Source organism: Pongo abelii, chromosome 5, assembly GCF_028885655.2.
Source record: "Pongo abelii isolate AG06213 chromosome 5, NHGRI_mPonAbe1-v2.0_pri, whole genome shotgun sequence".
Classification (NCBI taxonomy): Eukaryota; Metazoa; Chordata; class Mammalia; order Primates; family Hominidae; genus Pongo; species Pongo abelii.
In genome coordinates this window covers 143,712,293-143,725,759 of record NC_071990.2, presented here as the reverse complement: position 1 = coordinate 143,725,759, position 13,467 = coordinate 143,712,293, and the positions used below count along the sequence as shown (strand labels likewise).

At 36.2% G+C, this 13,467-nt stretch overlaps 1 protein-coding gene across 1 annotated transcript in view; it reads right to left on the bottom strand.

Moving 5' to 3' along the window:
- VTA1 (vesicle trafficking 1) overlaps positions 1-13,467 on the bottom strand; it is a 77,705-nt gene that overhangs the window by 47,132 nt on the left and 17,106 nt on the right. Inside the window, 3 exon segments of the mRNA NM_001133194.1 lie at positions 7,453-7,528; positions 8,197-8,324; positions 11,535-11,629. Coding sequence (NP_001126666.1) covers positions 7,453-7,528; positions 8,197-8,324; positions 11,535-11,629 — 299 coding nt within the window.

Here is a 13,467-nt window from a genome sequence, read left to right as displayed (position 1 = left end):
AAGTAAATATATAAGCCAGATCAGTTTAGGATAGTTTCCATGAAAAATTTTATGTATTTGCTGACAACCTCTCTAAATACAGCCCAGTAAAATATTATTAAAACATGGTTTAAACATTATTATATGATAGAGCTATGTTTCAAACTCAGGTTACAGGCTAAAACTAGCAATGAATACACATTTAGTACTTAGAATGGACTACACGAACTGATTTTTTTGTGTGTGTATTTAGCATATTTTTTTAAATGTAACCCTACTCTCTGATCTCCTTTCTGAAAACTCAAGTTTTTATCTTTTACCCTAGTTCATAAAGGCTTCCTATGGGCCTTCTCAAGCTATACTCCTTACTACTGCTAGAATCTGCAAGAGCTAATTTTTTTAAAGCACTTACATGCTAGGCACTTTGCTAAAGGCTTTACATATATTTCCTCACTTGATCTCCATGACAACTTGACAAAACAGGTATTACAATTTTCATCATCTTACGTATGTTGAAACAGGCTTACATAAGTTAACTTACCCAAAGTCATGCAGTTATGGAGTGACATAATAGAACTTGGAGGCCCAATGCCTGCACTCTTAACTACTTTATACTAATACTGTATGAAAAAATACTTCATTCATTTACAACTCATCAATTAGGTGTAAGACATTGTTCTTGGCAATTACCATACAAGTGAGTACAAGTCACACGGAATTTCTACTGTAATTAGACATAACCCTACTCTCATATTTATCTATTATGATAATTGCTAAGAATGAGACTTTCAGGATACAGTAAGAACATGAAAAGTGTGGTGTATGTAAGGAATAAATGTTTTTGTAGTTAGAAAATATCTCTGCTTTACCATGGTTTTCTAGGCTAATAACAAGATGTTGCTCACTTTGAAACCTTCCAGTGCACATGGATACCCTTAAACAGACTACCTTCTCACAGCCAGCTATTCATGTGCCTTATTGCCTAAGTAAATGTGCAGCCCTGTTTTTCAAGCAAGGAGGACCATAACAGGATCCAAAAAAGATCTAGATCTGTGCCAATCAAAATGTGGTCCCAGAAACACTGCTGCAAAACTGCTTACGAGTTTGTGACAACGTAATACTGAAACTGGATTTAGAAACATTTGAAACACACACAGCAAATTAGGCTGTATATCTATCTGTATGCCTTTTTAAATTTTCTCTTCTGTAATTCATTTATTACTTGCATTTGTATTTTACAAAATCATCTGCAAAGAATTGAAAATTAAAAAAAAAAAAAAAAAAGGCTGAACCTTTATCACAGAGAGTTTGAGAAACATTGTCCTGGGCTATGTATCTGGGGCCAAGTACTTTATATTTTTCTGACCCGCAGTTTTCTCACTATAATTCAGAGTTGTGAAAGATGAAACAAGGTGTCTAAGCATAGTGCCAGGCTAATGTTAGGTACTGCCAACGCATACCTTCCCTACATTTCGTTAATACATCATGTCTCATCAGAGTTATTCTGTTTCTCTTTCCAGGTTGGAACATAAGCTCAATGAGGGCAGAAAACATACCCATCTCATTCCCTCAAATAGCAAAAACTCCATATATAAGAATAGCATTATCTTTCACCTGTAATTTTCATGTTCTACCTAACTTGGCAGTATTAATCTTAACCAAAGATTATGAATGAAAAACAGTAAAATGTTATCTGTTCCTCAAACACTGCTAGTAGTAAAATGAATCTAAAATACAATGAAAGGAAGCCTATCAATAATATTGGCCACAAACAGATTACACAAGATGCTATAGCAGAAAAAGAAAATATTTATGTTGACTCTATAACTAAAACTGGGCACTGATTCCAAGAGAACTACAGTTTATGTAACAACAGAGCTAGAAGCTTACATAACGGCAAATTTAATTAAAATGCTGTGATGGAATGATAATAAGGCACAGTTAAAAGAGCTAAATACATATACCTAAAATAGAGATAAGATAACTGAGAAATAGAATAGTGGCAGACAAAATATTAAAAAATAAAAAAACAAAAATGTTGAAGGACTAAAGAAAATAAATTTTAGTTTTATACAAGTGAGTAATGACATGAAATTAAAAGGAAAAAAAATCAAGAAATGATCAAGAAAAATATCATTGAGTAAATGAGATCTATTACATTTTAGAAAAGTTATGAAATATAATAAGTTATATATAAACAAGTGTAAGGCATTTTTCCATCTACAGATTAAAAAATGAAACACTATAGCAACTTTTCAAGCAGAAACTAATCAAGAAGACAAAGCCCCCTCTTCAAGTACTTGCAATATAATTTATTCAAAAATATAATACACAAAAATGAAAATACATTCATAGTATAATATTCATAAAGTTAGAACTCCAAATACAAGTGGGGGAGAGCTGAGAGAATGGAGAAATTAATGTAAGGACTAGATTAATGTAGGTGAGACTGGAAGAGAAGATAAAACTTAGGCAAAGCCGGCTAAAAACACATTTCCAAAGGTGAAAAATGAGAAAACAGTGAGCAGCCTGGTCTACAAAGTAGGACTGGCAAATAGGGCTGCAAGCAGAGTATGGAGCATGACAGAAAACCTGAAAATCTGTCAGAGGAGCTTGGACTTGCAGTGTTAGGAAATAAGAAGTTCCTGTAGGTTCTTCAATGACAGAAGAACGAACTGCAGGGAAAAAAAGCTCAAAATAAGATGAATTAGTTATGTAAGTTGCATAATTCATCTTGTAAACCAGTGGCCTTTTTGAAAAGGGATGGAATTTTAAGTAAAAATAACTTAATTAGAATATCCCAAATCATCATGTACAGATATCACACAGAAGGCTTCGATTATTCAGGTTGTTTACATCTTGTATTAGTCTGTTTTCACTGCTATAAAGGAATACCTGATGTTGGCTAATTTATACAGAAAAGAGCCTTCACATTCCGCAGGCTGTACGAGCATGGGCCCAGCATCTGCTTGGCTTCTGGTGAGGCCCAGGAAGCTCTTACTCATGATGGAAGGCAAAAGGAAGCCAGCGTGTCGCAAGGCAGGAGAGGCAGCAAGAGAGGCACCAGGCTCTTTTAAACCACCACTTCTCACATGAAATAACAGGGTGAAAACTCACTTACTACCATGGGGAGGGCACCAAGCCATTCATAAAAGATCCACCCCCATGACCATTCCTCCCACCAGGCCTCACCTCCAACACTGAGGACCACATTTTAACATGAGTTTCGGGGGGGACAAACATCCAACCTATACAATTCCACCTCTGCTCCCAACCCCTCAAATCTCATGTCCTTCTCACATTGCAAAATATAATCATCCCTTCCTAATAGTCCCCTAAAGATTTAACTCATTGCAGCATCAACTCAAAAGTCTAAAATCTCATCTAAGAATCAAGGCACATTCTTTCCACCTGTGAGCCTGTAAGATTAAAAGCAAGTTATTTACTTCTAAGAAAGAATGGTGGTACAGGCATTGGGTAAGCATCCTCATTCTAAAAGGAAGAAACTGCCCCCAAAAAGGCAAGATAGGCCCCACACAAGTCCAAAAATCAACATGGTAGACATTAAACTTCAAAGTTTCAAAATAATCCTTGACTCCATGACCAGCATCCAGGGAACACTGGTACAAGTGGTGGCCTTGGGCAGCTCTGCCCCTATGGCTTTGCAAGGTACAGCCCCTGTGGCTGCTCCCACAGGTTGGAGTTGAAAGCTGCACCTTTTCCAGGCTCAGGGTGCAAGCTGCCAGTGGCTCTACCATTCAGGTAGGTCTGCGTGGGGGCAGCCCCGCTCCTACAGCTCCACTAAGCAGTGATCCAGGTGGGACTGTGTGTGGGATCCCATTCCAGACCCCTCCAACTATCTGGAATCCCTTACCCACCAACAAAGACGCTACTTTATTCTAGCACCAGTGCAAGGCAAAGCGGCTTAGGGAGCAGGTTGGGTAGTGAGATGGGGGTAAAAAAAATCCCTTTACCCTTACTCTTTAGTAACCCTAATATCTAAACAAATCCCATCCCATCACCCCAATCTCACATGAAGCCTTCTCATTGGCCTCATTTACAGTTTTTCCCTAGTTACTATGTTCAAAAAATTAAGGAAGCTGGTTCTTCATTAATGGTAACTAAAAGTAAACCTAGATTTTTCTCCTGACATACAGATAAATTAATGTAGTTTATGTATGTGGAAGTGTTACATATTCCTTAAGTGAAGAGAAACTATTACTCACTTAAGATTTCTGGAAATTTTGTTCTTTTTCCTATGACTATTACTTTACCTGTTAGCTGGATTCACCATTGTCAGCAGTTATGACTTTAAAGGATTATGTGCTTGCTTCTAAAATACATAGGGGAAGGTAGCTTCCCCAAATAAGAAATAGGAGAGGGCAGATCATGAGGTCAGGAGATCAAGACCATCCCGGCCAACACAGTGAAACCCCGTCTCTACTAAAATACAAAAAATTAGCCAGGCATGGTGGCGCACGCCTGTAGGCCCAGAGCACAATAAACCATGTGGCATTCTGAGCTGCTACTTTGCCTTATCATGATCCTTTCTTCTGGTATCTTGAATTTCCATTCACATCTACAAATGTGTTTATTAACTTCTTCCTCTTACATTGCAAAAATAGGTGTTTACAAAGGGTATTTATTTAGTCATCTTCTCTCTCACTGAAAACAATCCACTTACCTGAAGGGTTTGTCTAATCTTATAACTTGAATTGTCCCCTCTACTTTGCTGTCTTTTGCTTATTTCCAAGAGGCTTCTGGTAATTCCTTTTTGGCTGTCATACTTGCACCTCAAATTTTAAAATCTAGTTTCAATATATTATTGTTTCTCAAGTCAAAAACAACTCATCATGTACTGTTATCCACCTCTCAACTAAGGCCCACAGTTAATCATCAACCAGTTTTTTTTTTTTTTTTTTTTTGTCAAATGGTTTTGTAGTTCTCCCTCACTTCAGTTCATTGTACAGACTCCTATTATACAAAGCACCCCAAGGCATAGTTCTTTACTCAAAAATACAAATTGAAGATTGTAGGTCTTCCATCATCTGTCTGACCTGGCTTATGACTTACTCTTCTAATCTGAATTCTTACTATTCTCCTTCACCTACCTGGTACTCTCCTAAGTTCTAATGAACCACTCAAAGCTTTCCATCATGTCATGTTTATATTACCTCTGTATCCCCAAGTATTTAGCATAGTGCCTCACATTAGTAAAACAGAGAAGAAAAGAAAATTTGGATCATTAATAACAGGAGATGAGGTAAAAGGGAGTTAAAAAGGTGGATCCATAAGGCCATCAGAATATAAAAAGGAAATACTCATTGAGTAACAGTTCAGGTTTTCACACTCCAGGTATCAGTTCTCCTTTATATGACTCTGTATAAGAGTATAAAATATCTGAGAGCAGTGGCTCTAAATGGGCATTGCCCCATACCCTAGGGTAGGGCTGTTTTGAAATATCTCAGGTGGTTTCTGGTTAGCTCAATTACTGGGAAATGCTACTGGCAGTGTGTGGGCAAGGGCCAAAATTGCTCCATGTTTTGAAATAAAAGGGACAGTCACATTACAAAAAAAATGTCCTGGCTGGACTTGGTGGCTCACACCTGTAATCCCAGCACTTTGGGAGGCAGAGGCAGGTGGATCACGAGGTCAGGAGATTCAGACCATCCTGGCCAACACAGTGAAACCCCGTCCCTGCTAAAATACAAAAAATTAGCCAGGTGTGGTGGCGCACACCTGTAGGCCCAGCTACTTGGGAGGCTGAGGTAGGGGAATCGCTTGAACCCGGGAGGTAGAGGTTGCAGTGAGCCAAGATTGTGCCACTGCACTCCAGCCTGGTGACAGAGCGAGACTCAGTCTCACAAAAAAAAAAAAAAGTCCTTCATTTGTCACAACTTTGAAATGTCCTGTACAACTTTCATGCTGGCAAAACCCCTGCTTATACTCATCAAGCTTAGAGAGTAACTTCATTTTGAATATAAACAAAAAAATAACTTTTTGCAGTTTTGCTATACAATCTTTTACAAAAATGCCTTATACAGTGATTGTACTCTGTTTTGTTTGGGACATTACTAAGAGCTCCTCATCATTTTGAAAAAAAAAGTTCGATCACAAAAAACAACATTGCCCATAGTGTTCAAATCACTCATATAACACATACGTATCAATCTCATTTATAACTCTTCCTTTTTCTAGATTAATATATTCCCTCTCAGAAAATAAATTCTCCACATGAATGGTAAAGGCTGTTATGGGGAAAATAATACTCAACTTAAAGTAGTAAATCTGTCATTTAGCCCCATTTGCCCATGTATACAAAGGTTATGTGCTTTGCTTACCTTAGAGTCATTATGGGAATCAAATTGATAAAATGAACAGGAAGTATGTTATAAAATATTAAGTCCTATATGCATTTTACAAGGGAAACAAACCATTAACAATAATGCTGACTAGCAATTAAACAGAAAAAAAGTCACAAAAAGATTCTACCTCCAGTCCCAGTGCGTTGGCTCATGCCTGTAATCCCAGCACTTTGGGAGGCCAAGGTGGGCGGATCACCTGAGGTCAGGCGTTCAAAACCAGCCTGACCAACATGGTGAAACCCCATCTCTAGTAAAAATACAAAAATTAGCTGGGTGTCGTGGCATCCGCCTGTAATCCCAGCTACTAGGGAGACTGAGGCAGGAGAATCGCTTGAACCTGGGAGGCGGAGGTTGCAGTGAACTGAGACTGCGCCATTCCACTCCAGCCTGGGCAACAAGAGCAAAATTCCATCTCAAAAAAAAAAAAAAATGATTCTACCTCAAGTATGTTCAACAAATTACAGTGTAAAAACTTAACAACATACAGGATTAGTAATATGTTAATATTTAGTAAGATCAAACTCTAAACCTGTGCTGTCCAATACAGTAGTCACACATATGCTGAAGTGTAAAATACACGCTGGATTTAAAGAACTTATTACAGGCCAGGTGCAGTGGGGTTCACACCTGTAATTCCAGCACTTTGGGAGGCTGAGGCAGGCAAGATTGCTTGAGCTCAAGAGTTCGAGACCAGCTTGGTGAAACCATGTCTCTACAAAAAATACAAAATTAGTCGGTTATGGTGGCTTGTGCCTGTAGTCCCAGATACTCAGGAGGCTGAGGCAGGAGAATTGCTTGAGCCCGGGGAGACTGAGGCTGCAGTGAGGTGAGATCACACCACTGCACTCCAGCCTGGGCAACAGAGCAATATACTGTCTCAAAAAACAAACACAAAAATAAAAATAGAGAACTTAGTACAAAATTAAAATATATTATTGGAAATAATTTACTTTTTAAAAATGGCTAATAAAAAATGCAAAATTACATTTTTTGCTTGCACTAAATTCTGACAGACATTCTGCTGTAAATAAACAATGCAATAACAATATTGATAAACAGAAACATTACTGATCTTCAGCTAACAAGACAATAAAGAATGTACACTCACTTCATCAGTGAGTTCTCCAAATACTGTTATGACATCTATCAAAAGACTTGCAGTATAGAAGGACTTGATCATGTTTCTGGAAGAGAAAAGAGAGCCAGTCTAGTTTAAATATGAAACACATTAAAATGTAGTTTTGTCATTTAGCTATAAGAAAAAAAATTCCTATCTTTATAAAAGCACTCTGAAATTAATGTTTTAAATAAAATCAGATTTCAAGAAAATAACAAAAATGGTTTTCTAATCTGTTACTATGAGAAAGTAACAAGGCTCACATTACAAGTAAATGCGCTACGGCAAGATTTTTTGTATGTTTTTGACTTTAGAAAAATGTAATTATAGTATTATCTGACTCCATATCAAACCATAATGTATTTCTTTACATGTAAATATTATACTGATAAATCATTTGAATTGACTGGGGTGGGTACCTTCAAAATCAAAATCATTAGGCGAGGCTGTGATTTTGGCTAAAATCAACTCAGATTTTACTAAATGTTAAAAAACAGCTAAGTAGAGTATATTTACTAAGTAAATAAATCTGCCCTGGGTATTTCTTCTTTCAGCCATTTTCTTTTAAGAGAAAGGCCAGAATTTGTAACCTAAAATCACCATGAGGTTTGATAATTTTTTCTAAAAAAACCTAAATCAATCAGCAGGTTACAAAGTGTTCCAGAGAAAACTAGTTAATTTTGGTTACACAGTTACAAAATTAATAAAATAATTTTTATTTTTCTCTTTACTTACTTGTGAAATCGTCCAGCACGATCTTCATTGTCTGCATACAAAAACATTTTCAAAGCATAATTCTCCAAATGGGCACAACCCACTATTTCTTGAGTAATAGCTTCATTATCACCCAACTGCTTCTTTAGCTAAAATAAAATCAGATACATAGCTTATGATTTTGGACTCTTAGAAGTGTTGACTTAATTACAAACAATTCTAATAATCATTTTAAGTAAATTATTTTACATTCATTTCAATAAAAGATGTTATCAATGAAATCTTGCAAAAAGAGCTGCTATGCCTCAGCCCAATGCATTTAAAACAAAATCCAATGCTTACAACTTTGAAGAAACACACTTATGATAAACTGAAAATATAATTTAGCTCTAACAATCAAAATAACCAAGCATAAAAAGATAATATATCCAATTATCCATGTGAAGGAAGCATCAAATATTTCAAAATCATGTTTTATTACCCAAACTATAAGTTACCCTAAAAATAGAATTAGAAAATAATTTCTAGGCATATATAACTTAAAATTTTAATTTATTCCCATTTCAATTTCTGTCAAATCTAAAAAAAATAAGGCTAGAAAGTTCATCATGTCGTAAAATAATATCTCTCGGCCGGGCACAGTGGCTCACGCTTGTAATCCCAGTACTTTGGGAGGCCGAGGCAGGCAGATCACGAGGTCAGGAGATTGAGACCATCCTGGCTAACATGGTGAAACCCTGTCCCTACTAAAAAAACAAAAAGAAATTAGCTGGGCATGGTGGTGGGCAGCTGTAGTCCCAGCTACTCGGGGGGCTGAGGCAGGAGAATGGCATGAACCTGGGAGGAGGAGCTTCCAGTGGGCCGAGATCGCACCACTGCACTCCAGCCTGGGCGAATGAGCGAAACTCTGTCTCAAAATAATAATGATAATAATAATAATAATGATGATGATATCTCTCAGAGCACGTAGTGTGAAAAACAAAAAAGATCTAATTCAAAGTAAGGTATAAGATGACAAACTCAGAATCAAATTGTGGAAGCTTTTAAAAATTAGACAAATATATACCTGCAATCAATGCAACTTCTATCTGTAAATTTTTAGCCGTTTTCTATAGACACAATAATTTAAAGCATTTAAAAAAAGTTCCTAATTTTTACTCAGACTACAATACAGGAATAACTCTCTGGAGTATCAGATCTGAGCATCACACTAGTTAATTAAAAACTGCTTTTTTCAAAGATGTTATTAAGTAAAAAATTAAATTAAAAGAAGCCCCGGGATTTTTCATAAAATCAGCAAAGTAAATACTTTCATAATTAAACAGAATAACTTATGGTCTAGAAGAGATTTAATGCTGAAATTTAAGGAAATTTTATCTATGTTTACCCTGAACAAGAAGAGAAAAAAGAAAAAAAAATCCCCACAGATAACAGTAATTTGTGTATCCAAACTGCAAAATCATTTGTAAAGGCAGATTTCATTGTAGAATAATTTTAGTGAGAGTAGGCCACTTCATCTCATCTTCATCAGAAAATATCTGACAGCAAAAACATAATATACTTGAAGTTTTAAAACTGTAATACAAACATAGTATGCCCTCACCATGGAATAAATTTATCCTACCTGTCATTTAATGTAGATAGTGATAAATTCCTGATGAGTCCCTTTATAAATGTGATTTTACACTTCAGAAAACTGTTTGAATTTTGTCTTATCCAAGAACTATTATCTGAGCTACCACTGCTACACAGTGAAGTTAATAAAGAGACATTATACTATACAAAATGCTAGAGTTGGATTTTACAAATATACTGCTATGTGTGAGAAACATTCTCCCTTCTCCCCCAACCCATTCCCTAAAAAGAGAGTACTCAAATTTATCTTGTATCCATAGAAGCAGCTGTAGAAATGGAAGGCCAGATAGGCTCCAGGAACAGCTGAATTTCCTCAGTGTTGCCATGAGGCTGATTTTGGGTAGTTAACAGTAGCAGACGACAGGAGTCAGTAAGCCAGAGAGCCACACCAAGTGAGAGAGAACACTACTGCCCATGGCTGCTTTATACAACTAGGTAGAAGTTCTGTCTTCGCCTAAGTCTTGTTTGAATTGTAACCTCCTAACAATACATAAAAACAATGAAAACAATAAAAAGCTCTGGGCTGACTAGTGTAAGTGTTTTCATTTTGGTTTTTATTTGCCTAAATTTTCTCTAAGCAAAATAATACAACTGATAGAATAGGTTTCTAATTCTCCTGAGGTTGGATATCTAAATAAGCAAATAAAAAGTAAGTCACGACTATTAATGTAACAGTCTTGGAGGAGATGAATTAATGAGTGTACCTGACTTTGTTAAGAGAGAAACCAGGTATGGCTGGGTCCAGGAGTTACAGGACAGAGTCTTCATTACTAAGTGTGACTACTAAGGTTGGCACCGCCTTCTTTATGCACTGACATCCAATCCAATAGGCACTTCTCAAAAAGTACCTCTACAGTGATCTGTGAAGTTATATTAGGTTCAAGAAGGTGACTAACTAGTCACCTACCACATTCCTGCTAGGAGGGAAGGATGCCTAAACCATAAGAATATCTTGCCCTGGGACCCCAGAGAGGGAGGAAGAAAGGATAAGTAATTGGCATCATTTCCTTCATTGTTCCTTTCACTAAATACACAGCCCATTATTTCATTAAGAAATACTAAGATTCCCAAATTAATCACCCACGTGACTGCAAGGGAAGGTTAGAAAGGGTTTTTCATGGCCGGGCATGGTGGCTCATGCCTGTAATCCCAGCACTTTGGGAGGCTGAGGTGAGTGTATAACTTGAGGTCAGGAGTCTGAGACCAGCCTGGCCAACATGGTCAAACTCCATCTCTACCAAAATATACAAAAAAACTAGCCGGGCGCGTTTAGCGTGTGCCTGTAGTCCTAGCTACTTGGGAGGCTGACGTTAAGAGAATTGCTTGAACCTGGGAGGTGGAGGTTGCAGCAAGCCGAGAGATCACGCTACTGCAATGCACTCCAGCCTGGGTGACAGAGTTAGACCCTGTCTCAATTAAAAAAAAAAAAGAAGGAGCGGTTTTTCACTTATAAAAGGATGAGCCAAAGGCCATCTATAATAATGTGGAACAAGATATGATGGCATATGCAAAGATACTTGAACATACTTTAATTAACACTCATAACCCCTCTGGAAGTATACAGCAAATAAATGAAAAAAAATTATGTCTAGTTTTTCCTCAGGTATAATGGCATTGTTTGATTGTTGCCAAGGGAAAGAACTAAAATGACAACACAGACACGCAAATGAATAAAACGGTATTTTAACCATAACCAGAAAATAAATGATCAGTGTTTAACTTACAGCTTCTAACTGATCCATTAACTTTGATAAAAATTTGCGACATTCAGGAGTTTTACTATCGATCTTCATTCCAGTCTGCATTGCGTATAAACGACCTAGAAAGAAAAGTAAGATAATTTGAATAATTTCATTTTTAAACATCCATGTTTATGAGTGTTTAAAATATAATTGTTAATAATTTAAAATTCAAGTAAATTTAGAAATAAAACTGATTTACGATGGAAGTTATAAACCTAAAAAGCACAAAAATATTATCCAAAGAATGCAAGACATTCATAATGATAAATTTTTTTTATCAAGTAAGGCCTTCTCTTTTGGTATTATGTTAAAAAAAAAAAAAAGAGGACTAGGTATGTCCTAAGCTGTCATAGGCACCTACAATTTAATTGGTAAGACAGAGTACACAGCAAACAACCATATATACAAGAGCACCTGCCAAGTGCCAAATAAGTGATACTGACAAAATATACAAAATGGGCTGGGATAGTGGGAAATGAGACTTGAACTGAGATTTATAGAAAGAATTGCTATAGTAATTTTACATATACTCTCTCTTTGAATAAATATACCTTCTCTTTAAAAAGTTAATAAAAACAACTGAGATAAGGCTAAACCTAAATAGCTGTCACCATAATTTTAGTAGCTTCCCCAGTGATAAGAACTGTGAACAGTTCTGGTGGTAACTGCTGTTACCACTGATGTATACATACAATGTCTGTAATTTACCCCTTATATTCAACAATATGTCCTGGAGATCTGTGTCAGTGCTAATGTTCTACAGCATGAATGCATCATGCTAACGAAAACACATTTAGGTAGCTCTCAAATTTTCATTACAACTGTTGTGCATAAATGCAACAACAAAATGCAACGAAGTTTTTGAATGAAGATTGATAGTAAAACTCCTGAATTGCAAAATACCTCCTTAGGCATAATGCAAGAGAGTTCCCAGGGGAACCAAGAGGTGAGATTCCTGGGTCATAGTTTCTGTGCCTGTTTCATTTTGAGACCTACTGTTAAGCTGCCCCCCAAAACAAAAGTATCAATACACGGTTGTATCTGCAAAATATACAAGCACTCATTTTGCCTAAACTCACAAAAAAATTATTAAACTTACATTCCTATCAATCTAAAGACTAAAAACACTGTTTGATTTTATATTTTCCTAACCACTAAAAAACTGTTAGATATTTACTGAATAGCTCCATATTCTCCTTTATGAATTAAGGATAGCTATCAAAATAAAATAATCTTCTGCCAAATTGGTTTGCTTTTAAACAAATTGACTTGTAACAATTCTTTATACAGTATGAAGTAGAGATATAACGTTCCCCCACCAAAGGGAATCTTCTATGTATTTATCCTGTCTGTACCCTAACTAGAATTTACACTCCATGATGACAAGGATATTAGTCTATTTGGTTTGCTGATGTACCCCTGGCATCTAGGACAGTGGTTGGCCCTTGATAAACATTTTCTGAATAGACAAACACATGAATGAAAGAATAGCTCATTCTATCCTACTGATTGAAATGTCATTTTTATCATTCATTATAATATATTAAGTTTCCATGGGATAATAGGGCCCAACTCTGTATACTGCCTACCCTGCTGTGTTATTCTATGGGTCTACCATTGTTTAATTTACTAGAGCTTTGTAACAAAGCTGAATATCTGTTACTCTCAGAATTACCAATTCAATTATGTTCACATGTCAAAAATCTCTTTAAAAATTAATATACACATGAAAGTCACCTATTTATCATATCTGTGTGTTTTTAATTTTAATGGTTTTATCCAGAGGAACTGCTTTTTAGTGCTTAGGCTTTGAGAGCTATCTCATATTACAGCGCTTGAAGTTTAATTTAATAATGTATTCATAACCACATATCAATTTTATGAATTCGATCCATCTAGGTATTAAGGAGAGAGA